The sequence below is a fragment of the Lepidochelys kempii genome, chromosome 1 (assembly GCF_965140265.1).
Source record: "Lepidochelys kempii isolate rLepKem1 chromosome 1, rLepKem1.hap2, whole genome shotgun sequence".
NCBI lineage: Eukaryota > Metazoa > Chordata > Testudines > Cheloniidae > Lepidochelys > Lepidochelys kempii.
This window is the reverse complement of record NC_133256.1, coordinates 343270394-343297552: the sequence shown is the minus strand read 5'-3', so window position 1 is coordinate 343297552 and position 27159 is coordinate 343270394. Positions and strand designations below refer to the sequence as shown.

At 48.1% G+C, this 27159-nt stretch overlaps 1 protein-coding gene across 2 annotated transcripts in view; it reads left to right on the top strand.

Annotated features, from left to right (window-relative positions):
• Positions 1 to 27159, top strand: part of PLXNA4 (plexin A4) — a 578455-nt gene that overhangs the window by 284078 nt on the left and 267218 nt on the right. The window contains exon 4 of one of the 2 annotated variants that reach the window (XM_073328858.1): positions 2665 to 2712. The exons of the other annotated variant lie outside the window; for it this stretch is intronic. Coding sequence (XP_073184959.1) covers positions 2665 to 2667 — 3 coding nt within the window. The 3' untranslated portion in view covers positions 2668 to 2712. Of the gene's footprint in view, positions 1 to 2664; positions 2713 to 27159 lie in introns of those variants that run through there. 2 annotated transcript variants of the gene reach the window in all.

Below are 27159 nucleotides of genomic sequence, written 5' to 3'. Positions count from 1 at the left end.
TCAGACTGGGAGGGCGTATTCTGTGAGGTCCTGGAGGGGTCAGTCCTGGGTCTGGTGCTGTTCAAAATTTTCACTAATGACTTGAACAATGGAGTGGAGAGTATGCTTATAAAATTTGCGGATGACACCAAGATGGGAGGGGTTGCAGGCACTTCAAAGGAAAATATTAGAATTCAAAATGACCTTGACAAGTTGGAGAACTGATCTGAAATCAACAAGATGAAATTCAGTAAAGATAAGTGGAAACCGATACACTTAGGAATTAAAAATCAAATGCACAACAATAAAAAATGGGGAACAGCTGGGCAGGACTGCTGAAAAGGATCTGCAGGTTATAGCAGATGGCAAAATTGAATATGCGTCAACAGTGTGATGCAGTTGCAAAAGAGGCTAATATTCTGGGGTGTATTAACAGGAATGTTGTCAGGAAGACACGGGAGGTAAGTGTCCCACTCTGCTTGGCACTGGTGAGGCCTCAGCTGGAGTACTGTGTCCAGGTCTGAGTGCTACACTTTAAGAAAGATGTGGATCAATTGGAGAGAGTCCAGAGAAGAACAACAAGAATGATACAAGGTTTAGAACTTTGCCACTGGATTCTATCTAAGGTATTTATATGGGGCTCCTATTGTCATAGTATCTGAGCACCTCACAATCTTTAATGTGTTTATCTACAGAGCCCCATTGTACAGAGGGGGAACTGAGGCACAAGGAGACTAAGAGACGTGCCCATGGCACACACAGGAAGTCTGTGGCAAAGCAGGGAATTGAATTAGGGAGTCTCAGACTTGTGACCTAACAAGTTGACCATCCTTCCTCTCTGTGTGCCGCAGTGGAAAGCAGCAGCCTTTGGGGTGCTGCTGTGCCATTCAGATGTGACTATTTCAAGGTGATATAGCACTTGGTACAGTCGTTACCTTTAAAAGATTCCTATTCACTCAGAGTGGCCACATGACAATACTGTAGTTGTTTACTCTCCTAAGTGTGCTGCATTAGGTCTATAACCAAAGCTTTAAGACTACCAGCTGTGGTGCTATTTGAGTCTCATCTGGTTGTTAGTTTCCTTAACCCCCCTGCCAATGCTGAATTTAAGCCTTCAGCTCTTGGGCTGCGAAAGAATTCTTGCAGCTCCAAGATAGTTCCTCCTTATGCTGCTCAGAGGCAACTTTTCTCCATAATGCAAGGAAGAGAAGGCACACAATGAAATTAAAAGCTGACAGATTTAATCTGGGAGAAAGGTAATATTTCCTAAGAGCAATGTCTAATGGATCAGTGGAACTCCCTGCTGCAGGATGTTACTGAGATTCAAGAAAAGAACTAGACATGCAGATGAAGAAGAATAGAATTGATGGTGCCATTCACTGGGATGGAAATAAGGGCTGTTGAGCCTCACGTTTCAGGGCATGAACTGATCCCCAGTTGGAAAGTTAAGCAGACATTTCCTCCGTGGCATAGTGTTGCCTGATCAGGTGCGTTACAAATTCTCTGGTATTGACAGAGACAGGATACTTGGCGAGATGGGCCATGGGTTTGCTCTGCAGTGGGATGGCCTATGTGAAAACACCCAGCACATTTTGTGAAATGTCTGAACCACCTTGGGACCCCGAAAGGAGCCTTGGAATTAGAACCAAAGTGCCTGTTTTTAATTCTTCTCCTCCTCCTCTTTTCCCATTCATGGATTTCCCATGGCTCGAACCGGAGGCAGATTGGCTGTTTGTGGTTGCAGTTGGGAAGAGGTCAGCGTATTAAGTGCAGCTCAGAAAGCCACCTCCTTCTAATCTCAAGGAATTTAGTGGCAAATCTGAAAATCTCCATCTCCCCCTCCCCCCGACCCTGGAATAGAGCTGGGAGAGGAGAAAAGAGGGAATCTAAGAAGCCGGTGATTACATGAGGAGCCTGGCAGCTCTCTAATCCTGGACTCCATCAAACATCTGTCTCCACCAATTGCTCTGACAGTCACGTCTCCTCCTCTCAAGTGCCTTATGTTTTCAGGTCACTTCAAACCATCATTTGTTAATCACCCCCTTCCCCCCTTTTGCTATTCCACTCAATCCTGGAGGATAGAGCACCAGTGCCCACAAGGATGGGGCTTTAGGTATTTCAACACAATTGTAGTTGAGTAGATATTTAAAGTTAAGCCTGTGCTTAAGTGCTTCCTGAATCAGAGCCCCAGATCATTTGTGGAGTTGGGTGGGTGAGAGTGCACTGCTTGGTTCCCACATCCTTCCCATTTTCAATGGGGTTTGGAAGCTGCTTCTGTTGGTGCTTATTGAACCTTGCTATCGTAGAAGAAAACAATTGCTGTCTCTGAGAATTTCATCATACCAGTTCTGCTGTGCTGCATGACATTAACAAAGTCAGATGCCTTTTAGTATCTATACACTGCACCTTTAAATTTCTAAGCTTCCTTCACACATACAAAGTTCGGTAGCCATTTTGTTGTCAGAGCTCAGTGTAGACTGTCTGAAGAGAGAGACGCACTGCTCTCTCTTGTGCACACTTTACGTTGGTTCTTTCTTGTTTTTTGATCTTCTCATCATCTAAAAGAAAGGTCATTCTGTGAGCGAAGGTGTCTGGCCACTCTTGTGTGTAATGTAAACACAACTTCCCAGTTTAGTAATATTGCTATGTACCTCTCCTTTCATTGTTTTATTTTCTGTCTTATAGTAATTATTGCTGGAGATGAATTGGAGGCCTCACCAATGTCGAATAGAGGGGAACGATCACGTCCCTCGATCTGCTGGCAATGCCCCTACTTATACATCCCTACTTATACACTATCAGAGGTTCATTTACCTGCACATCTACCAATGTGATATATGCCATCATAACTTTACATAGCTATGGGAGAGCCAGCTGGTTTCTATTCTGCCTCCACACGTCACAGCTGAGTTCCAGGTACAAAGCCTTTGTACCCGTTGAGGGTGAAAGACGCCGATGTGAGTGTCATCTCCTGGGTGGCATGTACAGGGCTGGCAGTTAGAGAAACCCTCTTTTGGCTTTGAGGTGGAGCCATCTGCTCTGGAAGCCCTCGAGAGAGAATAAACAATCAGCTCCCCGAGGTTAGTTTTACAGTTGCCGTAACCCCTCTTGAAAACTGCACGCTGACCTTGGGGTGGGACACTGAACATTGAACCCTCGGCGCCCTTGCAAAGATGCAATCCTTTAGTCTTTATTGTGTGCAATGACTGGGTTGGATTGTTGTGGGCTCTGGGGTTTCCTCAGTCCTAAAATAGGAATAACCCAAGAGGGAAGAGCAAAGCAATCAGGCTGCACTGCCTACATGTTGAGGATATACATGCAGTACAAGAGATGGGCTTCTCAGTGGACTTGGTACGGGAGTGGTGGTTTCCACCTATAGGTCACTAGTCCAAATCAGTAGAGACCCAACATTCTCATGGCCGTTTGGTGGGCAATGCAAAATGAGATTGGGTTTGCTTGCCCCCTGCTTGGCAGCCTCTACAGGGTGCCGTCAAGGCTGAGTTACTTTCCCTTCTACAGTGGTTTCTTCAGGGCAGAGGTGTGACCCATTGCTGGGCCACAGCATGGGGAAGCATGCCGTGTGCTGCCCTGGCCTGTAGAAACAGGCCCTCAAGCCGACTCCTTTTGCCAGCATTAAATCCATGTGTGGGGGGAGAGGTGGAGGGCAGAGCTCACAGTTTGTGTATGGCCCAGTGGGTTGCTGAGTTCCTGTCCTTGTGCTGTGTGACCTTGGGAAGTCACTTTTTCTCTCTGGCCTGCATTTGCCCCATCTTTAAAATGGGGATGCTACTGATTCACTTCGCAGGAGTGTGAATGGGGCATTCCTAGTGCAGTGCTTTGGAAATGCAACACCCTTTACTGTTTGGATCCTGAGCCATCAAACTCCACAGGCATGTTCCAATTGTATCAGGCTCCAGTGGAAGAGCCCTTCCAAAGAAGGTTGCTTGTTTCCCCTCCCCCAAGGAAATGAGCCCAGGACTCCTGGCTTGAAGCAGTTGGGCGAAGCAAAGCAACAGCCTAGGTTGGGTCCCTGACCTGCCAGCCGTTTGGCATAAGAAGCAAACCCATCTACAGACGGCTGAGGAGGGGCTGCTGTCTCCTTTCCATTGTCGGTCCTGTAATATCTTCCAAAGTGGCCATTTGCCTTTAGTTTCAGCCTGTCTCTCTCCTGCTCTCTAAGAGCATTAACTGCCCCTAAGGCTTTCGCCTCGGGCCATTAACTAGTGGGTTGGTCATTATGAACCACTTGGCAGTGACTGATTACGCTGGGCCTTTTCGCTTAGGAAAATGTGGAACTGATTGGCTGCGTGACCCCATTTGACCTCTGGAATTCTGAGTGTAACCTGGCTTTAGAAATAATAAACTCAAATAATTAGCAGAGAAATCTTCCAGTGACGTGTCTAATTGATTGGAAACACCAGTCCCCAAGACAGGCTGGCGGTAAACAGAGACACTTCTAGAATTTTCTTGTGCTGGGGCCCATCTGATGTTAATCCCCTTGTTTGACAGCAGCCTGGGCATCTTGGGCAGGGTAGCAGTTGGGGGCACGACTGTTGCACAGAAATACTCAGGAAGAGACTTGTATGGGAGCTAAGGGCCTGTCTGCCTTTCTTGCAATTCAACAGCTGGAAAGCTGAGCTCTCACCTTCAGGAAAATAAATCCAGTCACTCCCCCATGTAGCTCTGCCATGTGTTAACAAAGACCTACCCTTTTCCACACACTTCACCCTTGGCTGGTCCTTAGTGCCCACCCCTCTCCCCTCTGGGCGGACGGGACATGTCCCACACTGGTGTAAATTTTCTTAATACGATCCCTCCTGTCCTTTCTTACATGCGTCTGTGAGCCATGAGACAAACAAGTAACAGTGTGCACATCTCAAGTATCATTATTAGCATCTCAGTGAGCACCCACTGAAATGATTGAGGCAGTTTGCACCTCAAAGCTGTTGTTTCAGGCTCACCGCAAATTCAAGCAGGCGTCCATCACATTTTGAAGGTTCTCTTCGCCGTCCTAACAGTTCGAGGATTCTTTTTCTAAATGAAAGCCGAGACTGGTGAATGATTGAGACATCTGTCCATGCCTCCGGCTAGTCCCTCGCAGCGGGCATACTCCTCCACTTTGAGAAATCCGAGGCACTTCAGCCCTATTTTGAATACTTGAATGGCGCTTTGCACAGAGGTGCATTTCACTCCTACTTGTTATTCCCAGCTAATTATTTATTTCCCATCTAGCAAATTGACTTAGCTTTTGTTTTCTGGTAACATCTTATCCGCAGGCTTTGATTTGCACAAGCCTCGTGGTTATTCGTAGTTGTTTGACCCCCTGATGTGAAACCCCCTGTGATGTGGAATTCAGCCCATGGAATGTCTGTGAACTACTGTGCTTGCTTTGACTAAACGCAGAATGTGATTGGTCACCTAAGTCACATGATATTGTTTCTGCAACTTTAAGGTGGCCACGTGAACACTGCCAGCATTCCTATCCGATGGAGGGGTTAGGGATCTAGGATCTAGGGACTCAAGAGGCTGCCACGGCCAGGATGTGGGCGGTTTGACATAGTGGTCAGAGCAGGAGTTGGAATCCAGGCCGGGTCAGATGCCAGAAGGTTAGAATCTGAGATATGCTGGGGGCAGACTGAGAGGTGTCGGGAGGCAGGCAGGGTCAGGTTACCAGCAGACCAGAGTCAGGCAATAGGAGCAAGTAGCACAGGAGAAGCCCAGTTGAATGGACAGGTTTTTGCGTGGACAGGTTATTACAGGTTCTCCCCATTCCCACACAGGCCAGACGGCCTTCCCTTTTCTCCATCAGACTGTATTTCTTTTTTAAACAGACAATCAATCCACTTACTACTAATTGTGGCATAAAATTCACATATAGCAGATAACCATCCGGATTCACCGACTCTTCCACCTGCCCCAATGGGAACCTGTTCTGAAGGATTTAGGGGGGTTATTCTTTCTAGATGCAGCAAGATTTTTGAGGCTTTTAATTCTGACTCCCCCCCAGCTCCAACAATGAAAGTTCATAGATGCAGGTATTGAGAGAGGGGGAGGGAAATTGCGCACAAGGTGAAAAACTGCAGGTTTTGGTCTGTTTTTCTCAAAAGCAAAAATGGGGGAGATTATTTGATGGGGAGGGGGCTCATCTCCAATTCCCCCCCTGAGTCCTACAGAAGCAATAGGCAATTTTTTTATTGGGTAGATGAGATTCTCTTGAAAAATTGGTATTTGTTTTGGGCCTAGATCAGATGCCTGGAAATTTGTCACATACCTCAGTGAGATGAATTTTTTGTTTGCCATTTATTTCTACCTACCCATGCTACCCCAGAAAAAAACAATCTGTCTTATCTGGTTCAAATTTACCCCAGGCTTAATATTAAACATGAGGAATTATAATCTTCTCAATCCACAGCTCCAGCTGAGGCCTGCTTGGTGCAGGGAGCAAAAGCTTTATGGCACCTTTGCACTTCTCTGCTTCTTCTACCTGGTGTAAGTCAGAGCTCCCTTAGGGCTGCTCTAACTTTTACCCAGCTGTCTCAAGAAAGCTGTTGGTAAATTGGAGAGGGTTCAGAGAAGAGCCATGAGAATGAATTATTAGAAAACATGCCATGTGGTGGTAAACTCAAGGAGGTCAATCTATTTAGCTTAACAAAGAGAAGGTTAAGAAGTGACTTGATTATGGTCTGTAAGTACCTACATGGGGAACAAATATTTAATCATGGGCTCTTCAGACTAGCAGACAAAAGTATAACAAGATCCAGTGGCTGGAAGTTGAAGCTAGACAAATTCAGACTGGCAATAATGCATAAACATTTAACAATGAGGGTGATTAATGTTGGAACAATTTTCCAAGGGTCACTGGCAATTTTTAAAGAAAGATATATGTAGTTCAAAAGGAATTTTTTCAGGGATGTTCTCTGGCCTGTGCTATGCAGGAGGTCAGACGTGATCACAATGGTTCTTTCTGGCCTTGGAATCTATGACTCCGTGGGCTCCTTCCAGTCTCTGGAAATAGCGGAGGTGTAGCAATGGTCCAGCCAGACCCCGTATGCGGGGTGGGGGAGGGGGAGGGCGAAGGAGGGCTGAATGCATGGTGGAGGGAAGCACAGAGCTGATCTGTATATTGTACGATCCTTGGTGTTTCCCTATGTTAAGGAAATTCCCAGCTTCTCTGAGTCTGCCAGATGTATGCCAGAAATTGAGTGCAAGGGGGCCACGATAGAGAATTGGTCCCAGTGTTTTGAGCAGAAACCTTATGGTTTATAAATGATAAACTAGACAGTATAAGGTGTCTTTATTTCTAATATGGTGGACAAATGTGTGCCAAAATACATGCCTGTCACATATATCTATGCACGCTTACATAGAATCTCAAAGGGTTTTACACCATATAGACCTGATTCTGCAACCCTGGTGTGCTCAAGCTTCCCTAAAATTAGTGAGAGCCCTATGAGATAGACAGGGATCATCATTGCTTTTTCCACTGCTGACGTGCATCTGGGGTGGAAGGCAGCAGCTGTTTACCAGCCCCATTATACTAATGTGCCTGCAAATGCACCAGGAAACTCGTGAGGGGGCTATTTGGATAATGGAGTGGTTGAGACAATAACATTAGCATTGTATTCCTAGCCTCAGTCGGGCGGAGGTGGGAGGTCTCTCTCAGGTTTTCAGAGCATCTCATGATTTTTTATTCCCCCATGACATTCCTGAGAGAGGAGGAGGATTGGAGAGGAAAGGGAATAATGATGACACTCTGCACTTAGATAGCACAGCGCCTTTATTGCTATTATACTGTCTAACAGATGGGGAAACTGAGGCATTAAGAGATTAAGCTGAGAACAGGGAAGCCAGAAGTCCTGACCCTGTCCTGTGCTCTAACCACGAAACCACACTGAAAAAGACAGACTCTGGAGCATGACTAGCACTTGGGACCCCGGCAGAGACCAGCCCTGGTTTTATTTATCCCACTAATGCTACTGGGCTTGATTCTGAGAGTTCAGGGCATTAGGGCATATGGATGAGTAGAAGCAAAATGCAAAGGGGTTGCAGGAAAGGAAACAGAGATGTGCAGCCAATAGACACTCAGTGCTTTGTTTTCTACAGCCAAGGGCTCTTCACAATCAGGCTTGATGTGACTTACATTCACTTTAACCCATCTGCGTCCTGAGATGCGATGCAGAGGAAATTCTCTGCAATCACAAAGTCATGAGGGATTAAGGGCCTGATGCAACTCCCATTGAAGTCAATAGAAAAAAATACCATTGGCTTCAGTTGTTGTTAGATCGGGCCCTAAGAGAGAATGTGGCTGTTGGCTAATGCAGTGCACCAGTGTCAGGGATCTGCCTATTGTATTTGCAAAGTGCCCATCACCATGGTATCTAGGTTTCTGGGTTCTTTTCCTGTTTCTTCTGCTGATTTACTGGGACCTTGGGCTAATCATTTAAGCTCTATGTACCTCAGTTTCCCTTCATGTGTAACAGAGGATAATATGGATGAAGGGTGCTTTTCTGTTGATCCAGCAGAGGGATGGGTTCCTGAAAGCCCACACATCTGCCACATGGCAGGATCAGTGGGCTGGCTTGATGTGTAGATCATTCTTACTTAGGGAAAGTCACCTTGGTCAAGAACCTGTGAAATTTTAATGTTGCGTATTGACACTCTCAGGGCATCCGAGTAAGCTCTTCATGAGGAAATCAATATTTGTATGACGTTTCAGTGGATAATGTTGCTTTTCTCTGTTTTTTTTCATTGGATTCGGCTAGCTTTTACCAAATTCACTAAAAGGGGTGTGAATGGATCTATAATCACAGAGTTAAAAGAAGAAATGCCCTTTGGTGTGTTGCTAACACCACCATAAGCTGAAGGAATTTTATCCACTTTGCCCTCCTAGATGAGGTTTGTATGCTTTGTGCACTTCATTCAACTTGGGCAGCAAGGCTGGCCTGGTTAGCCTGTCTATTCAGTTTCACTTTTTCTGAGTATTGGACAGTGCTGCTCTGTTGGGGTTCCCAGTTCTGCAGGAGAAAGTTTACAGCCAGAATTTAGGCATGCAGACAGATGCCATGGTGAGGACCAAAATAGACAGAAAATAAAACTTGCCTTAGTTGAAAAGCCCGGCTGCTGTTCCCACTGAAGTGCATATCAGAACACTCCACTGACGTCAATGGCTCAGGATCTGTCCCATTAGCAGTGAATTCTCTGTAGCACAGTTTAGGTGGGGCCTGAGTTACATATTTCCTCCTTAATAAAAGACACATTTGCAAGGTCCTGTCTGCTCTGCTGTGGCTGTCAGGCTAATCAAGTCCTGCTGCTTTGGAGCCCCTGAGTGAAACGCCATGTGGAGCGCTGAATCATCTGCCCTAGATGGTCTATGGTTCAGAAGAGCTATTCTGCTAAATCATTAACAGTGAAAGGAGCATTGGCTTGGGATGAAGGTAAATTTAGTTCACTCTGATTTAATCATTTTTGGAGTGCCCAGCTGCTTTGGTAGCAGAATCATTACCAAGTGTTGTAAACTCACCATCCATTTGGGGCCCAACTTAAGTTGATAGAGTCTCTGTAAAAAGAAATAACTCCATCTAACATGTCAGCAGTAATGCATACTGAACAATTAAAGGATTGACAGTTCCTGCTCTGGACTACATTTAGAATTCATTACATCTCGGTTTTCAAATGGAAGTAGTGCAAATGCCAGAAGAGTAATAAAGGAGCTAATGTTTATTTCTGCTTACACTTGTATGAGTTAAAAACAGATTAACCTTTATATACAAACAGAAAGTCATTTCCTTGCGGAAACAGATGGCTCAGGTGATAGGCACAGGGCCTTTCAATTCTAGACCACCAGTTCAGATGCTGCCCCGGTTCGCAGTTGATACTATCTGATGCCAGTTTGAATGCCTTTGTGAAACAATCTAGAAGCCTTAGAACCCAATCCTGTGCCACTGAAGTCAATGGAAGGTGTGCCATTGATTTCAGTGAGCATAGGATCAGGCCTATAATCCACTATCTACTGGACAATGGACGTGCAGGCTGTCTTACAAAAATCACCTTCTCCCCCAGCACCAGCTGGCTCCCTCATGGATCTCCACTCACATATGTTGATATGGTCCCACCAGGGCAGGGTTGAGTCATGTTGGTGGAGAGTCCTGTACCTGTTCTGTGGATATCCAGAGGATCTCAGTCTCCTGGCCTGTCCAGTTTCAGAAGCACCGATTTTACATGAAGAAGTCTATCACCCCAGGAAAATGGAATAGGAAAACCCTGGCAGAGCATTAACTATAGACTCACGCCTGTGCTCTTCCATAAGTGCTAATTATTTATTCAGCAGAGGAGAGCGAGTAATGATCTTACATGTGGTGCCCTATTAAAAATTGTCTCCACTTAACTGGAGGTCACGGACTGCTCTCTCCATGAATGACATCGTCATTTCATAAAAAAGCTTTTTCATTAATTAAAATCCTTTAACTTTATATCGCATCCCGGCTCTGGTAAAGCAGTACCATTTTCCAATCAATACATATTACCATATTTCCTAGAAAGGCGCTTTCACCCCTTTACCTAATTATCAGATGAAACTAATTGTGCACATTCGAAAGCACTTTGTGTCTCTAATATCCATTAACTAGATCAGAGCTGTGATCCCTGTGTCCTTATGGACCCTTGTCCATATCAGTAGTTCCAAAGAGTATAAAACACCGTTTGGTCTCATTCAATTGACATTTCAATCAATGCCAAGGGAAAAAATTAATTTGGTCCTGTCCTTGTCCAGACAGGCTAAGAGGAAGGGGGCGGTCTTGTGGTTAAGTCACTGCTTTAGAAGTCAAGGAGATTTGGGTTTAATTCCCTGTTTGCCACAGGCTCCCTGCGTGACCTTGGGCAAATCACTTACTCGGTGCCTCAGTTTCCCCTTTGAAATATGAGGATAATATTTGTGTACTTCCGCTTTGTCTGCCTTGTCTAGTGACTGTCAGCTGGTCTGAGCAGGGGCTATGTTTTACCGTATGTGTGTGTGTGTGCATACAGTGCCTAGCACAATGAGGCTCTGGTCTTAGTTGAGGTTTCCAGGTCCTACCACAATAGATACATAATAATAACTACACAAGCACTGAATATGGAGTGGAGGGAAGTTGCTTTAACTCTAGATCCCTACCCCCAAAACTGGGTCCTATCCTTCAAGTACTTGAATAGCCTTCAGCACCCAATGATTTTCATAAGAATTGTGGGGGCGTGGCACCTCTTATGACTTGGCCCTGCGTACAGACTTGTGAACCAGCAAAGCTTTCTCCCCGGCAGCTGGAATTAATATTCTCGTTCCAGTCCCCCTGTACTAACACCCTAAAAATTAGTTGTCCGTGCACACGAGAGGTGCCCGAGAATGCTCAGTGGAATTATTGAGCAATTCTGCTTTAATTAACTAGGTCGGGAAGACGGGATTGAGGCGCTCAGCAGTGGGGGCAGCATCGCTCAGATGACATGAACGCATGGCTGCTGCCCAGACAGAGATGATGGAACTTACCCAAGGAATATGGAAAGCTATTTTAATGTTGGATTCCTTTGAGAAAGCTGGAACAATAGTGAATAACCATAAAATCACTGGGGCAGAGCTGCAAAAACATGAGGGGGCATCCCTCAAGCACGTAGCACTGGGAAAGGAGGCTTTTTATCAACGAGATGGGAGCACAACAGTACCGGCAGCTGGAAAGCTGCTACCAGCGTGAGGGGGCCCATGTGGACGTCAGACTGAAGAGTCCTAGTCACCATCTCCATTGCCATAGAGGGAACAGTCCTGGGAGTTAGGACTCCAGGGTTCTATTCCCTGATGAGCCACTCCTTTTCTGAGATTCAATGCCAAGGCCTTCATGTATCTCAGTTTCCCTCATTTTTAAAATCAGCATAATATCAGCGTATCTCAGAGGGGTGTTGTGAGGCTTAAAATACTATTTATTGTGTGTATATAACACCCTTCATACCACTATTACTGGGTGTTTACACTGGGATCTATAACACTGGAATGCAGCCACTTCTGGGGTGGAGGACCATAGAAAGTGGGTAAGGCATTGCACAGCAGTGGAAGAAGGAACAATTTTGACCAAGTGTACTGGGACAAAGATCTTTTACAAACAATGTCACTGAGATTTAGGCCTCAATTCAGCAGAGCAGTTTAGTGTGTTGTGACAAAGTTCCTCCTCTACCTTAGTGGGTCTTGCGCTTATTGACGGATTTGCTCACCTCGGAGATTCACAGCAGCCCTCAGTTTGGCCATTTTCGTGAACCCACAGTCCAGGTCAACTCCTCCTGTGTCTGACCAGGAGTTAGGTGGTTTGGGGGGAACCCGGGCCCGCCCTCTACTCCGGGTTCCAGCCCAGAGCCCTGTGGAATGCAGCTGTCTAGAGTGCCTCCTGGAACAGCTGTGTGACAGCTACAACTCCCTGGGCTACTTCCCCAGGGCCTCCTCCCAACACCTTCTTTATCCTCACCATAGGACCTTCCTCCTGGTGTCTGATAATGCTTGTACTCCTCAGTCCTCTAGCAGTACGCTTTCTCACTCTCAGATCCTAGTGCCTCTTGCTCCTAGCTCCTCACACACATGCCACAAACTGAAGTGAGGTCCTTTTTAAACTCAGGTGCCCTGATTAGCCAGCCTTAATTGATTCTGGCAGCTTCTTGATTGGCTGCAGGTGTTCTAATCGGCCTGTCTGTCTTAATTGTTTCCAGAAAGTTCCTGATTGTTCTGGAACCTTCCCTGTTGCCTTACCCAGGGAAAAGGGACCTACTCAACCTTGGGCTAATATATCTGCCTTCTGTCACTCTCCTGTAGCCATCTGGCCCAACCCTGTCACAGTGTGCTTAAATGCATTGCCTAAATCCTGGCCGAAGCATCAATCTCTGTATGTATTTGTAGAGCTCCCTTCTCCATGGCACATTCACGCAGCACCTAGGGTTAAAAGGTCTCACCTGACAGTTCCCCGCACACTAAATTGCTGAAAGTGCTGAGTTAATGTTGCTGAGACTGGACCTGTTTTTCCAAGGCATGTAAGTGTTTTGAACTTGAGATTTAGCCAACCTTCATGTACGTAAAGTGCTTTGAGCCCCTCAGATAGACAGAGCTGTCTAAGAGCCTGATCCAAAGCCCATTGTCAGTGGGACGCTTTCGATCAGGCCCTAGTATGTACCATCTCTTATTTCAGAGGCAGATGTCAAGTTTTGACTTGTGCTTCAGAGGCACATTTAAGTCCCTTCACTTGGCATGCTCATCACCTGCTGGTCCTGGGCCTGAAACAATGCAGCCATCGGTGCTGGGATGCATCCTTCAGGGACACGCCAGCTGGCCTAGCTCTACACCTGGCTCAATGGTGTGCGTTATGTGTGCGCGCACGCTTGAGTTCTCGCTTCAGAAGTGTGATGGGACATGTTCTATGCCCCTCTGCTGGTTGAGAGCACCCACCAGGCTCCTTCAGCTCTTCAGGAAGTAGAAGTCCTCCGCACCAAAGCTCAGGGATCTCAGGGCTGAATTCCACCTCCCCGCTCTTGTTTGCTATTGTTGCTTCAGTCATCCTTACAGGGAAGCTGAACTAAGCTATGGGCACCTTTTCACTGTGCAAGGGCACTGAGTTATATCTCAGGCTGCTTTTCCAGGGCTCCTGCCTGAGCTGGGACTGGAGATTTTCTTCCAGTGGGGAAATCTCTGCTTATCCCTTTGTGAAGTCCCAACAGCCTCCCCACCCAATCGTTTTGACCATGCCCTGCCTTCTTCCTCAGGGCTCCTGTGTCAGATAACTTGTCCCTAAAGCTGAGGTGGTCTGAATCCAGAGTCCTCACTTGGAGCTGTTCCTGAAAGGGCCAGAAGGTCACCAGTGAATGAGACAAATGTGCTTCCTCAGCCCTCTCCATCTTTGTTGGCTTAGGAGGGAAAGACCACGTGTGATTCTCACACTGGAGTCTTCTCTCTGCTTTGTGTTACGCAGTTGTTGATGCGCTAGGCTGGGCCTGTGTTGCCAGGTTCTCTTGTTTGCTTACCTGATGGGTGGGTGCATAATTCACTTTCCAAAAGGAAAACTCTCTTCCTATTAGGGGGAAGAACTGTGGCTCTGAGGGAGGTCCAAGTCTGGTTTCCAAAGACAAGGGGATGGGCCCAAATCTTAGAAGGGGAAATACCAGGCAGTGATGGTGCTGGGGGATAACAGGTTAACTGTGATTCCATAAATCAGTGGCTTCAGCCCAGCCTGGGCCTCTAGGCCAGGAAGCAGAATTGAAGATCCCTTGATCCCCAAGCCTGGCTGGCTTTGATGGCAAGGCTGTGCCAGACTCTGGGTTTGAAGCTCTGTAGAGAGTTCCCCTCCTGGGAGGGTTTAAAGTTCAAGCCGGGGCTTAGGGTGTGGGGGTGTTCATAAATAAAGTCTGATTAGCTAACCTGGGTTTTGTTAAAGATCATGTGGTTAACGCAGTACACAGACAAGGCTTTAGGTGGCATCTCCTCTGGGATCCTCTTCCTTTTGCCCCTACAGGCCCAAAGATCCTGCACGTGGGCAGCCCACCCCTCTGGTTGAAGGGGGTGGCCTCAGCTTCCTTCAGAGCTCACTAGTGCTGCTGATTGGCTGGCTGGGGTCTGAGTGCACCACATCTTCAATGAGCCGATCCCACTGCAGGCAGCCCAGAAATGTTCCTGTCTGCTCCTTGCGTTGGGAGTGCGGGAGCATCACATGCTGGGATTGATATTTTTTTGTGAGTCGGTCTGTGCCAGTTTCCAAACGGTGGTTGCCAGGGCTGAGAGTCAGAGCATTGGCAGGGTGGCTATTGCTAATCCATGGGATACTGAGCTGCTGAAACCTGGCCAAGTGCACTAAGAGCAGAGAGATTAGTCCTCAGTATCTCAGCCTTTAGCACATTGTCTCCAAATGAGGCACATTAATTCCTGGCAGGTGAAGGGCCAGTGGCTCTGCTAGAGCAAGAGGTGAGGAAGTACTCTGGAGTAACTGAAAGATTAAGTGATCCACAAAGCACCTGGCTCCCTCATGGAGAACTGCTAGGCCGTTCTTGAGAACGGGTTTGCTGCGATGGCACATGGGAAAGGCCTAGCTAGACAGGCTGAGCCTGCTAAGTTAAAACCCATAGTTTTTACATTCATGACCCTGCAGAATGGCCAGATTCCAGTTCAGATCATGACATTCCTCCTGAAGTTTCCATTGCGTTCACGATTCTTCACTTCCTCCTGTAAACTGCTGGACAACATTGTGGGGGCAATTGCAGGGTTCTGCCCCAGACATGTCTGCATTGCAGTTGTAGTAGAGAGCTCCTGGTGTAATATTGTAACCTATCCAAAGACTTCCTGGTTTTCACTGTGCTGCACACCGTGGCTGCTGAGAACATTTCCATGATAACAGGGATAGGATTGCAAAAGCACAGGTCCTTGCTATTTGAGGTAAAGGAGAATCTCCATTAACAGGTAGCAATATGGAGCCTGTGACACACAGTTAAACCTTTCTTCTTCCATCCATTAAAGGGCAGTGAGGCACATGCACTATACAGCAAGCTAGTCTTAAAGTGCTTTGGAATTCTTCACGTGGCATGTGCTATGTAATTTAATGACGGGCTTGAACCAAAACCCCAGAGCCAAAGACTTTGTGAACATGAGATTCTGGACCCAGCCTTTATGACTCACGGTAACTAGTGGTTACAGAAGACCAAGCTGCAGTCTGTCCTGCCTCATCCCCCATCAGTAATAATGATTGATTTAGTTGGGGATTGGTCCTGCTTTGAGCAGGGGGTTGAGCTAGATGACCTCCTGAGGTCCCTTCCAACCCTGATAGTCTATGATTCTACGGCCAGGACTGGAACATCAGAGGGTGCAGCGGGTCAAGCTAACGGTGCAATGGCAGAGTTAGGTGTGGCCTAAAAGTGGAATAGCAAAGAGCTGCAGCAGATCAGTATTGGCAGAGTTGTGAGTAGGCTAACACTGGTATAGCTCAGGGGAGCAGAATCAGGCTAGAGGCCCATTGGTGGAGCTCTGTGTATGGTCTAGAACTGGAATAACAAAGGATGCAGCTGCTCCCCAAAGAAATTAAGTGGCTCTAAGACAATATCTACGCTTGGCGCTGGGGTGTGATTCCCAGATCAAGGAGACACGCTCACGCTAGCTGTCACTCACAGAGCTCGCTAAAACGACTTGTGTCACCACGGTAGCATGGGCATTGGGGAGCAGCAGTACTGTGTACAGACCCGCTTGGGCGCCATGACTCTGTACTGGGGTGGCGAGCATGGCTACACAATTATTTTTAGTGTGCTACCTAGAGGAGAGCTAGTGCGAGTAAGTCTGCTTGTGCTGGGACTCGCATCCCGGCTCCACGTGTAGACGTAGCCACACATCCTGCACAACTATCCATTAGCACCACGTCTCCCATAGCAGGCCCGGCCAGAAACCCAGGACTAGGACAGGGCAGGATTAGGACAGGGGTGGACAAACTGCGGCCTGGGGGCCGCATCCAGCCCTCTAGACGTTTTAATCTGGCCCTTAAACTCCTACTGGGGAATGGGGTCCGGGGCTTGCCCAACTCTGTGCGGCTCCTGGAAGCAGTGGCATGTCCTCCCTCTGGCTCCTTCATGTAGGGGCAGCCAGGGGGCTCCGCATGCTGCCCCTGCTCCAAGCCTCCCCCTGCAGTTCCCATTGGCTGGGAACCGTGGCCAATGGGAGCTGCAGGGGTGGTGCCTGCAGACGGGGCAGCACACAGAGCTGCCTGGGTGTGCCTCCATGTAGGAACAGGAGAGGGGACACGCCGCTGCTTCCAGGAGCCGCTTGAGGTAGGCGCCGCTCGGAGCCTGCACCCCTGACCCCGTCTCGTGCCCCAATCCCCTGCCCCAGCCCTGATCCCCCTCCCACCCTCCAAACACCTCAGTCCCAGCTCAGAGCACCCTCCTGCACTCCCAACCCCTCATCCCCAGTCCCACCTCAGAGCCCGCGCCCCCAGCTGAAGCCCTCACCCACTCCCGCACCCCAACCCCCAATTTCATGAGCATTCATGGCCCGCCATACAATTTCCATACCCAGATGTGGCCCTCGGGCCAAAAAGTTTGCCCACCCCGGACTAGGAGGAATAGTGCCCCAGCTCTGGGGGAGGTCCATTAGCAGAGCTCTTAATCAGAAGTATGAGCATCTTTCGTGCCGCACATGGCTCTAGCCCGGTGCTCTCTGTGTGTAGGACACTAACATCCACCTACAGTTTGAAAACTTCAATCTGTCCTTTTAGCGTGAGTGTGAAAATGCCAGATTTCTTTAATGCTGCTTTGATATTTACAGCATTTAGCACATTGCAGTGGTGCAAATAAACTTTGAGCCTGCTCTGTAAAAATGAAATCTCAGCTTTGCCTCTTATCTCTCTCTCCTCTCTCTCATTGTATGTGCACTGAACTAGTCATTAGTTTGGAGGTTTTGGTTTTTGTGCAGCAGGGGGGGAAACATTCCATCATAAATATTTGATTGCAGTCATGTTATTACTTATTGTACCGGCAGCGCAGCGTAGGATGAGGCTGTATTGGTAGTCACCTTCAGCACTGGCCTCCTGGACAGCTCCTGTTCATTACTTGTGCTCCTAGGGCCAGCTCGCCCAGCACTGGTAGACAGACATGCTTGAGCCAGTGTACTGAAAAGAGCAGTGTGGCTGTGGCAACTTGGGCTAGCCAGCCGGGTACACGCCCAGGGGCGTGAACGTGTTCACTTTGGAGATTAGTGGTAAATTCCTAGGGTTCCGGGCATGTGTGGCGGTTGTTTGCCGAGAAGGTGTGTTTGCTCTGAGTATGTATGTGTGTGTGTATTTGTACATTCGCACACACAGAGTAACCACACAATTATAGATAGTCTCGTTTATTGTGTATATCATCATCATGTTCCCATTATGCCTCTGGCGTTTAGGGCAGCAACAAAGCTCCTCCACTCCTGTCTGTTTCTGGCAAGTCTTTCAATGGTTCCCCAGCTGTGCCCCAGGTTTTTCAGCTGCGCTTCCACAGCTCTTCGCCATGTTGTTTTTGGGCAGCCTCGTTTTCGCTTGCCTTCAGGTGTCTATCTTACTGCTACTCTGGTGACGGAATCAGTTTCCATCTGAAGCACATGGCCAATCCATCTCCAATGCCTCCTGGCAATGATGGTGCTCATATCCTCTTGGCTGCACTGTGTCAATATCTTGGTTTGAGATTGGGACCAAGATGTCTATTACTGTACAGTGCTTGGCCTGATGCTGGGGACTTGCTCACATGAGTGATCCCATTGACCTCTATAGGGTCTATAGCTGGCTCTGCCATTGTGCTGTATAATGTGGGGAAAATCACTTCATGGCTCTGTGCCTCAGTTTCCCTTTTAATGCTCTTTGTCTGTTTAGACTCCAATTCTTTGGGGGCACGGGCTGTCTCTCACTCTGTGTCTGTGAAGCTCCCAGCACAATGGGGCCCTAATCTCAAATGGGAACTCTTCATGCTACCATAATACCAACATTATGAGGAATATAAATGTTTACTTTGCTACTATGCTTGTTCTGTTGTCTGTATTTAAAGAAAACCAATCCCCAAGTTCATGCACATGAATGTAAATTAGCATGCAGGCAGAGCCACGCTCTGTGTTCTTGACTCACTGATTTCAGTGGGAGTTTGCCTGAGTAAGGACTGAGTAAATCCTGAGTGAGGAGCTCAGGATAGAGCACCTTTCAGGATAAGGCCCTAGGGAGACAAGACTCCTCTTATAAAAGACAAAAGCTGGAGAATGAGCAGGGCTCCAACATGCTGTTGCTCTCTATTATTTTTGCCAGTTGCTTAGGCACGTTCCATGCGATTCCTAGTTAGAAGTAGATCTGGGTCCATATTTCCCTTAACGCGGCGAGGCTGCTTTCTCTGACCTCTGCCAGACTGCCTGTTACCTCAGCTCTGCTCCTCCTCGCTTCCGCTCGCGTTATTAAAACACACAGTGGTGTCTCTCGACTCAACAAAATTTAACAACGGTGGCAACAGAAGAGGCTCATAAAGATACATCAGGTGCTTGCCACTTCTGCAGAGGAAAGACGAAGTAGCAATGAGCGAGTTGGAAAGCACGGTGCTAGTCGATTAAGTGACTCTAGAAGATGCATCTTCTTAGTCAGCGGCCCATTGGCACCAGCTACCTGGGTGTCTTCAAGTCCCATTGGCTAACTTGAGCAAAGCAGTGGTGCATTCCCATTGACAGGGCCCGGGGTGCCATTTCCAGCTCTGTTACTGATCTTGGCAAGCCCCTTCACCTCCGTTTCCCTCCCACACATTGTCTGTTTTGAGGGGACCTACTCTCACTATGGGTATTGTAAAGCGCAGTTGGGGTCTGGATCTCAGTGACCGCTTCTAGGTACTAATATAATCCCACTAATCCTAAATCTCATTGGAAGAGCTGGAAAGCATAGCGCTGGAGTAGACAGTGATTCTAAAAAGGGCATCTTTTTTCTCCACATCCTAATATCAGATCCCTAGGAGTCTTCAAGTCACATCTGCTAATTTTACCAGCAGAGAGCCACCCTTTGCCTCTGTACAGGTGAGCAATTCCCACTGAAGCCAATGGAAGAGTGTGCATATATCTATCCTGACCCTCCTTAGCCTTGCAAAGCCCAGAGAGCTGTGGGAGACTGAGTCTGCTAGTTGATGAGTCCCATCAGCTAAGTTCTGATGGTGGAATCTTTCCTGCCAATGCAAGAGCCCAGCTGGGTTTTCAGATCCTTGGGGCAGCTTGCAGTGCTGGAGGTATGAAAATAAACCCTCTTGTAAAACAACTTGATCTGGCAGCCACTGAGACACCCGGTAGGGGCCACTTGAGACCCAAACACACTCAGACTTTGCCGGGGTTGGATCTGGATCTGAGCTTCACGGCAGACCCTGATCACTCTGATGGGCCAGCCCCAACCCCTGGAGTTGAACAACTTGGGGTATAACATCATCTTCCGCTCTCTACGGACAAATAGCTCTGGAGCCCCATTGTTACAGTTGCTTTTCTGACTCTTGCTGCGCTTCACAGAAACGCAGTAATTTGGAGCATTTGCTGTTTAATGGTAACGCCTGGAATAAACACCCTTCTAATTTCAATCCTCTCCCCCCCGCAAGAGGTTGTTAAATTGTTAAATGTTTTGCAGCATCGATATGAACAGCTGAGCACAAAATGCTGAGCTGTAGTTGAGACCTCCTGCAAGCTCAATAAACTTAATATAGATCCTCAAGAACTTTAACTGGGAAGATTTAGTTCCCAAGCAGGAGCTTTGTCTGCTGTTGTCCCTCCTCTTGCCAGCAACAGCTGTTCACACTGTGAGAGGCTCATCTGCACTGAGCTGAGCCTGGCTCACCAGAACAAAATGGGAGTTGCGGGGAGATCAGTACAACTCAGAGCAGGCTCTAACTGCTTCAGGGTGAATAGGGGAAGACAAAATAAACTAGCTTAGGGCCCGATCTAGCTGAGCCCCTGCAATTGTGATTGAGAGCTGTCTGAGCAGAGGTACCCAGCACCCTATAGGAGTTACACCACAGCTCCCAGGATTCGCCCCATACTTGAGAAAGGATGATATGGGCAGCTGGGAGAAGAGGAGTGGTTCCTTGTAACTAGTGCCTGGCCTGAGTGCATGTGGCTGGAAGTCTTCCTCCCCTTGCGTGACTGGTTTGGATGGGTTCACTACTAGGGGTTTGGCCATGAGCTGTAGGAGTGTTGGCATCAATGGAGGTAGCCAGAGCATGTCCACATGAGAGACAAATGCCCCAAACGGGGAAAGTGAATCAGTTTACAAAGAACCTCAACAGCTGGAACTTTAACTAAGTTACACCATATTTTTATTGAGATGCTGGTGAGAGTAACTTAGCCACTGCACCATCTTACCCAGGGATGTGGTGGATTCCCCATCACTCGCAGTCTTTAAATTGGTTGTCTTTCTAAAAGATATGTTCTAGCTCAACCGCAAGATATGGGCTTGATGCAGGACTCACTGGGCAAAATTATCTGGCCTGTGTTGAGTAGCAGATCAGACTAGACTTAAATCTATTAAATCAGTAACACACAGTGACTTTATCTAGGGCAGAAATGAGCAGGGCTCTCAATCGTCATATTTCAGAGCATTGGCTGATCACCACTCGGGATCAGGAAGAAATTTCCCCCTGCCCCATGGTCCAGCCTAATATTGTTTGATTGCCCAGCTGCACAATGGGGGAAGGGGAGTTATGTGTTTAGAATCAAAATGGGGCCTGCTCTGTGCTTCCTAACGATGAAGTGGTTCATTAAGGCTACAGGGGAGGAGGAAAGAGTCCAGGAGGAGCACTTCACAGGAAGTTGTATGCATGACTCAGGGGCTCATCCCTGCACACGAATTAGGAGCAGACACCCTGAGTACCCTGCTCAGACAATGGGTACGGCTAGACCGCATTCCACAGTCTGTGTCTGAGCTGGCCGCTGGGCATCATCAGAGATGTATCCCCATGGGCGGCAGCGGAAACTTCCCTTTGGGAAGGCTAGCACCCCTGGTCCCGCCCCTTCTGCCCAAGGCTCCTCCCCTTCCATCCCCACATGCCCACCAGAGCCCCAAGGCCCACCTCCCCCATGGCCGGAGGAGCCCTGGTTGAACTACCCCAACCCTTGGGCTGCTGGCTGGCCTTAGCGCCGGTCCAGGCCCTGGCCCAAGCCCCCCCTGAACCCCCCATGCCCCCGAGCTGCGGGCCCCACCACTGGCCTGGGCGGCCCAAGCCCTGAGCTCCAGGCTACCAGCTGGAGCTGAGCCCCCTCCGGCTGCTGGGAAGAGAGGGGTGAGGAAGGACACAGCGGGGGGGTGGGGGGGGTGTCTCATGCGGCGGGGGTGGAGGAGAGGAAGGACCCGGCAGGTGGGGGGACCTCTGGAGAGCAGGGGTGGAGTAGAGGAGGGGGAAGGAGGGACTCACCAGGCAGCAGCTGTGGTGGGTGGTGGGGGCCTCGGGGAAGGGTGGATTAGGAAGGGGAAGAGGCAGAGCATAGGTGGGACCACCATGTCCCATGCGTTCGGCAGTGGGTCAGCGATGGCTGCGGCATGGGAGGCTTAGCCTCTCCTGGCTTATTATACCTGCCACCTATGGGTAATCCTCGACCTGGGTTCTAAACCTACTATGTGAAGCGCTGAATTCAGGGTCCCCTTTCTCCTTGTGCCTCTGTTCCCCAGGCTAAAGCGCTCCCCCGTAATCAATGGCCGACACAGATCATTGGGCCAAATTCAGTGCTGGAATAAGTTGGCATTGGCTTGAGTTGAGTTGTGTATAGCAGAATTTGGGCCATCGTCTCCCAGTTTTTGGCCGTTTGTGCTGGTCATTTTTCTGTAGCTGGTAGTTCATCCAGCATGAAATACTAGTGTGATGGGCCTTTAGCAAAACAGTAAAGCAGCAGAGACCCCAGCTGTTCCCTGAAATTTGCCTCACCAAGTGAGTGAAACAGAAATGATGGTTCAGGGTTTAGAGATTAATGACACTCAACCAAACATACTGTTTACATTTCCATAGCACCTTTCACCCTAAATGATCCTCAAGTGTGCAGCAAAGTTTGCAAACCGATTGCATGCCAGATATACAGGGATCAAATCACCTGTCACTGAAATGCAGTCACCTCTGGGGTGAAGCTCAGCAGCTGTTAACAGTACACGAGAATGCTGCTCAACTGTTTAGAATAGGAAATCCTCCAACTGAAGGACACCATGTTCAGTTGAAATTTCAGGGGGAGCTTAGGGAGGCAGAACGTAACTACCCACAGGTAAAGTCCCAAACTTTATGAAAAGTGTAATGGGATCTTCACTGGCTACAAGTTGACTGGGGCTGTGGTTCAACTTCTCAGCCCCACCCTGTGACTCGCATGAGCTGCATGAACACGCTTATCCTGTCCCTCCCTCCTTTGGTGGTGGGAGCAGATGAAGGCACAAGGTTAATCTTGGCTCCTTTCAGGGCTAATTCATTGCTTGTAGGACCCTGCCACGTGCCATATTGATCCCCTCCCTTGATTAGTCAGTTTATTGAATACCCCGGCTTTTCTAATCTAATTAAAGCAAGATAAATACTCAGCGCTGGGTCCTGGAGCCCTGTGCCGGGAGTAATCAGGGAAGGGGCTGATTAAAAATGCAGCAGGCTTCGGGGATAATTTATGAACTAGCCGCCACTGCCAGTATGGCAGTCTGCTTTTGAAGGGCTCTGCTTGGTCTGCAGTTTGAAGTTAGTGCTACTCTTTCCCAGGAGGTCTGAGTCCCTCATTTGAGGGGGAAAATCTATCCTCTAAACACAAACTTTTCTTCCTCTTTCTCTGGATGCTGGGCCAGGCCCCCCAGCCCTGCTGTGTGGACTCATGTGAGTAGTACTTACATCCTCAGTGGAGTAAGAAGGACTCCTGTGACTACAGATTGCAGGAGCATGGTCATCTAGACGTCCTCCTTATCATTCTAATTACAGTAGAGCAACCTCAAGCTCGAGGGAGATTGGCGTTATGGGTCAGGCACTGGAGCAGGACTCAGGAGGTCTAGGTTCATTCCTAACTCTTCCATAGACTTCCTGTGGCACATCAGGCAAGTAAGTTAATCTTTCTATGCCTTAATTCCCCATTTGTAAAATTAGAAAAGATATAACTTCCTTTCTCCCCCTGGGTGTCTATCTTGTCTTTTGAGATTGTAAATTCTTCTAGATAGGATGGTCTTTCACTATGTGTATGTACAGCGCCTAGCACAATGGGGCCCCTGTTTGGGTTGCAACTGTAATACAAATAATTAATAATAATCAGGTTTAATTCTTGTGCGTTCCTGTCTTTGCTTAGATGTTGATGATAGACAACAACATAATGCCCCAGGATAATATTTGCAGCAGTGCCAGATAAAATGATATGTAACTTCTTCACAAACAAGAATTGATTGACCCTCACAGCTCCGCTACAAGTTGGGGGAATCTCATTGTCCCCTTTGTACAGGGAGAAACTGAGGCAGGGAGGTTGCAGGGACTTGCCCAAGAGGGGAGTGAGGACCACAGCTGGGATTAGAACTCAGGAGTCCCTGGCTCCCACCCCTGTATGTCCTCCCAGTGACTAGATTAGGCAGATCTTGTGTTTTGGGGAGGAAGGTAATTACCTGTGGTGCTATTTCCAGTCTGGCTAGGTGAATTCCCTCTGCCATGCTTTCCTCTGCCATGTCAGCCACTGCCGGAGGCAGGAAGTGGGATCTGAGAGCGCAGTGACCTGCGTTGATGTGCTAGAAGTGGGGATCCCAGGCTGGGGGACTTATTCACTCCTGAGTCTTTTGTGGCAGAACTCAACTCAGACCCTGGCACACATCCTTAGCACAAGACGGTGCAAACTTACAGGTGCACACACACACACACACACACACACCCATCCTGATTTTTCACACTTGCTATCTGGTCAGCCTACCACCAACTGGGGCTCTGATGAAGTCCTGGCCTCATGCTAAAGCTGCTCCCTGTGGTGGAAGCTGTAAGGAAGTGCAGCAGTGAAAGCATTTCCCCTGGGCATGAATGAGTCTGGGGACACAGTGGCTCTTGCTCAGAATTTAAACATCAGACTAGGTTTATGGGGGAAAATGAGGAGCCAGGATATGAAAACATTAGACATTAGGAAAACCCTTCCTGACTGAGGAACACTCCCAAGGGACATGCTGGGAGCCCCGTCACCTGCATTGTTTGCAATCAAGCTGCACAATACTCAGCAGGAGTCAACCCACAGCATGGCTCCCGGGGTCTGGACTCGAGCCCCGTTTGCCATCCGCTCACCATGTCTAATCTCTTCTTAGGATCCTGTGTTTATTTGCTCGGGAGGGGGCTGTGTAAAGATAACAGCAGTGCCATTTGTTCTGATCTCTTTCTTTTGCACATGACTTGACTTCTCCCAGACAAGAGCACAAACCCAGTCAGGGGAAGGCAGCGAGGAGGAGTTCAGCAGCCAGATGTAATTGCATTTTCTTCCGTGATCACCCCAGGCCTGAGCCAAGGCCCTTCTGTGCCTCTGTCTCCTCAATGCATTGTATAGAACTGGTCGAAAATTCAGTTAAAAGGCCACTTCTGGGTCTTGGCTGTAGGAACATAAATTGTGCGAGAATTTTTCACTGCGTATGCCTGACGGGTTTTGCCATCCAGCTCTGCAAGGCTGGGTCATATTTCATGCTCCTTCCATCCCCCTGATCCCTGCTCTCTCATCAGGAGTCCTCGTAGTTACATATGTGAGCTCTCTCTTGCAGAGGCTATACAGCAGGCCTGTGTTTTACGGCGATGTCCTACTGAAGGGACATCTCTTACTGCCTTTATAAAAGGCGAGCTGGAGATTGATGGGGTGTTGGAGTGGATGATCGCAAATTCAACAGCCCCAAGCTAGTCGGGAACATAGATGGGGTATTGCGGGGGCTGGGGTAGCTTCCTAGGGGACATGTGTCATGCTTCTGGCAGAGAGGTGTAATTTATATAAACAAGGGGTGAGACGTAAATCCTGTCCAAGTTGTACAAGGCTTCATCTGGGCAGCTAGGGCACCTGATGCTGCTGTGATGGTTTGAGTTGAGACCTTTTACAGAGCACCTGATGCAGTCATCCAACCGGTCTTCTTACCCTCCTCTACTCGCCCCCCTGCAGGATCCCTCCCCTTCCTTTGACGCCCATCAGCGTGTTCCCTCTTCTCCTCCTACAAGAGTCTTAGACTGGTTCCCACCTCTCGAAAATGCTCTTCAGCGCCATCTGAGACAGTGTTGGTGCCCACTGGATCCAAGCTGCCAAGACTTTTCCAGTAATTCTGTTACACCAGGTGACTTCCTAATCTGAGACATGGAGCTCACTAAAGATCTTCCAACTCCATCTTCTTCACAGAGGCAGGGTTATTCACCATTTTTTAAATTCACTGGCAGTTCCAAAAAAATCAAAGGAAACTCTTTGTTTTTTTGTCAACCTGAAAAGAAAATCTTTCCAAAATGGTCAGTGACTCCAAACATCAAAAAAAGAAAAACAGGGGGGGGGAGGGGAAATCATGTTGGGTCAAACTAAGCATTTAGCTTTGATTGTTAGCAGGGTTATGACACGTTCTAATGTTTACATAAAATTAAAGGAAATTTCAAAACACAGTCTGTTCGAATTGAAAATGTGCAGGTGTGAAAATATTGGAAAGTTTGGGTTTTTATCCAAAACAAAATGTTGGGTTGACAGGAATCTGCATTCCCCACCGTCCCCCCCTCCCAGCCCCCGCCTTTAGTCAAAAACTTCTGCCCAACTCTACTTTTAATACTAAAACATAAGAGCAGAGGACTGGACAGGACCTCCTGGCTCAGAGTCCAGACCCTCCTATCACAGGGCAGCTCTCTATAATCCCTTTCAGAAACGTATCAAACACTCATAGACTCATAGATATTAAGGTCAGAAGGGACCATTATGATCATCTACTCTGACCTCCTGCACAACGCAGGCCACAGAATCTCACCCACCCACTCCTGTACCAAACCCCTGACCTATGTCTGAGCTGTTGAAGTCCTCAACTTTTGGTTTAAAGACTTCAAGGTGCAGAGAATCCTCCAGCAAGTGACCTGTGCCCCATGCTGCAGAGGAAGGCGAAAACCCCCCAGGACCTCTTCCAATCTGCCCTGGAGGAAAATTCCTTCCCGACCCCAAATATGGTGATCAGCTGAGCCCTGAGCATGTGGGCAAGACTCACCAGCCAGACACCCAGGAAAGAATTCTCTGTAGTAACTCAGATCCCACCCCATCTAACATCCCATCACAGGCCATTGGGCATATTTACCACTGATAGTCAAAGATCAATTAATTGCCAAAATTAGGCTATCCCATCATACCGTCCCCTCCATAAACTTATCAAGCTTAGTCTTGAAGCCAGATAGGTCTTTTGCCTCCACTGCTCCCCTTGGAAGACTGTTCCAGAACTTCACTCCTCTGATGGGTAGAAACCTTCATCTAATTTCAAGTCTAAACTTCCTGATGGCCAGTTTATATCCATTTGTTCTTGTGTCCACATTGTTACTGAGTTTAAATAATTCCTCTCCCTCCCTGGTATTTATCCCTCTGATATATAACACCATGTTAAAGCAGTTGGGTTTCTTGTCCCCACTCCTGCTTGCTCTGTTTTTCAGCCTGCCACCCTGGAGGGAGCCTGGGACAGGAGTGTCTGTCAGAGGACCCAGTGGTTGCTATGAGGCCTTGACGATGCCACA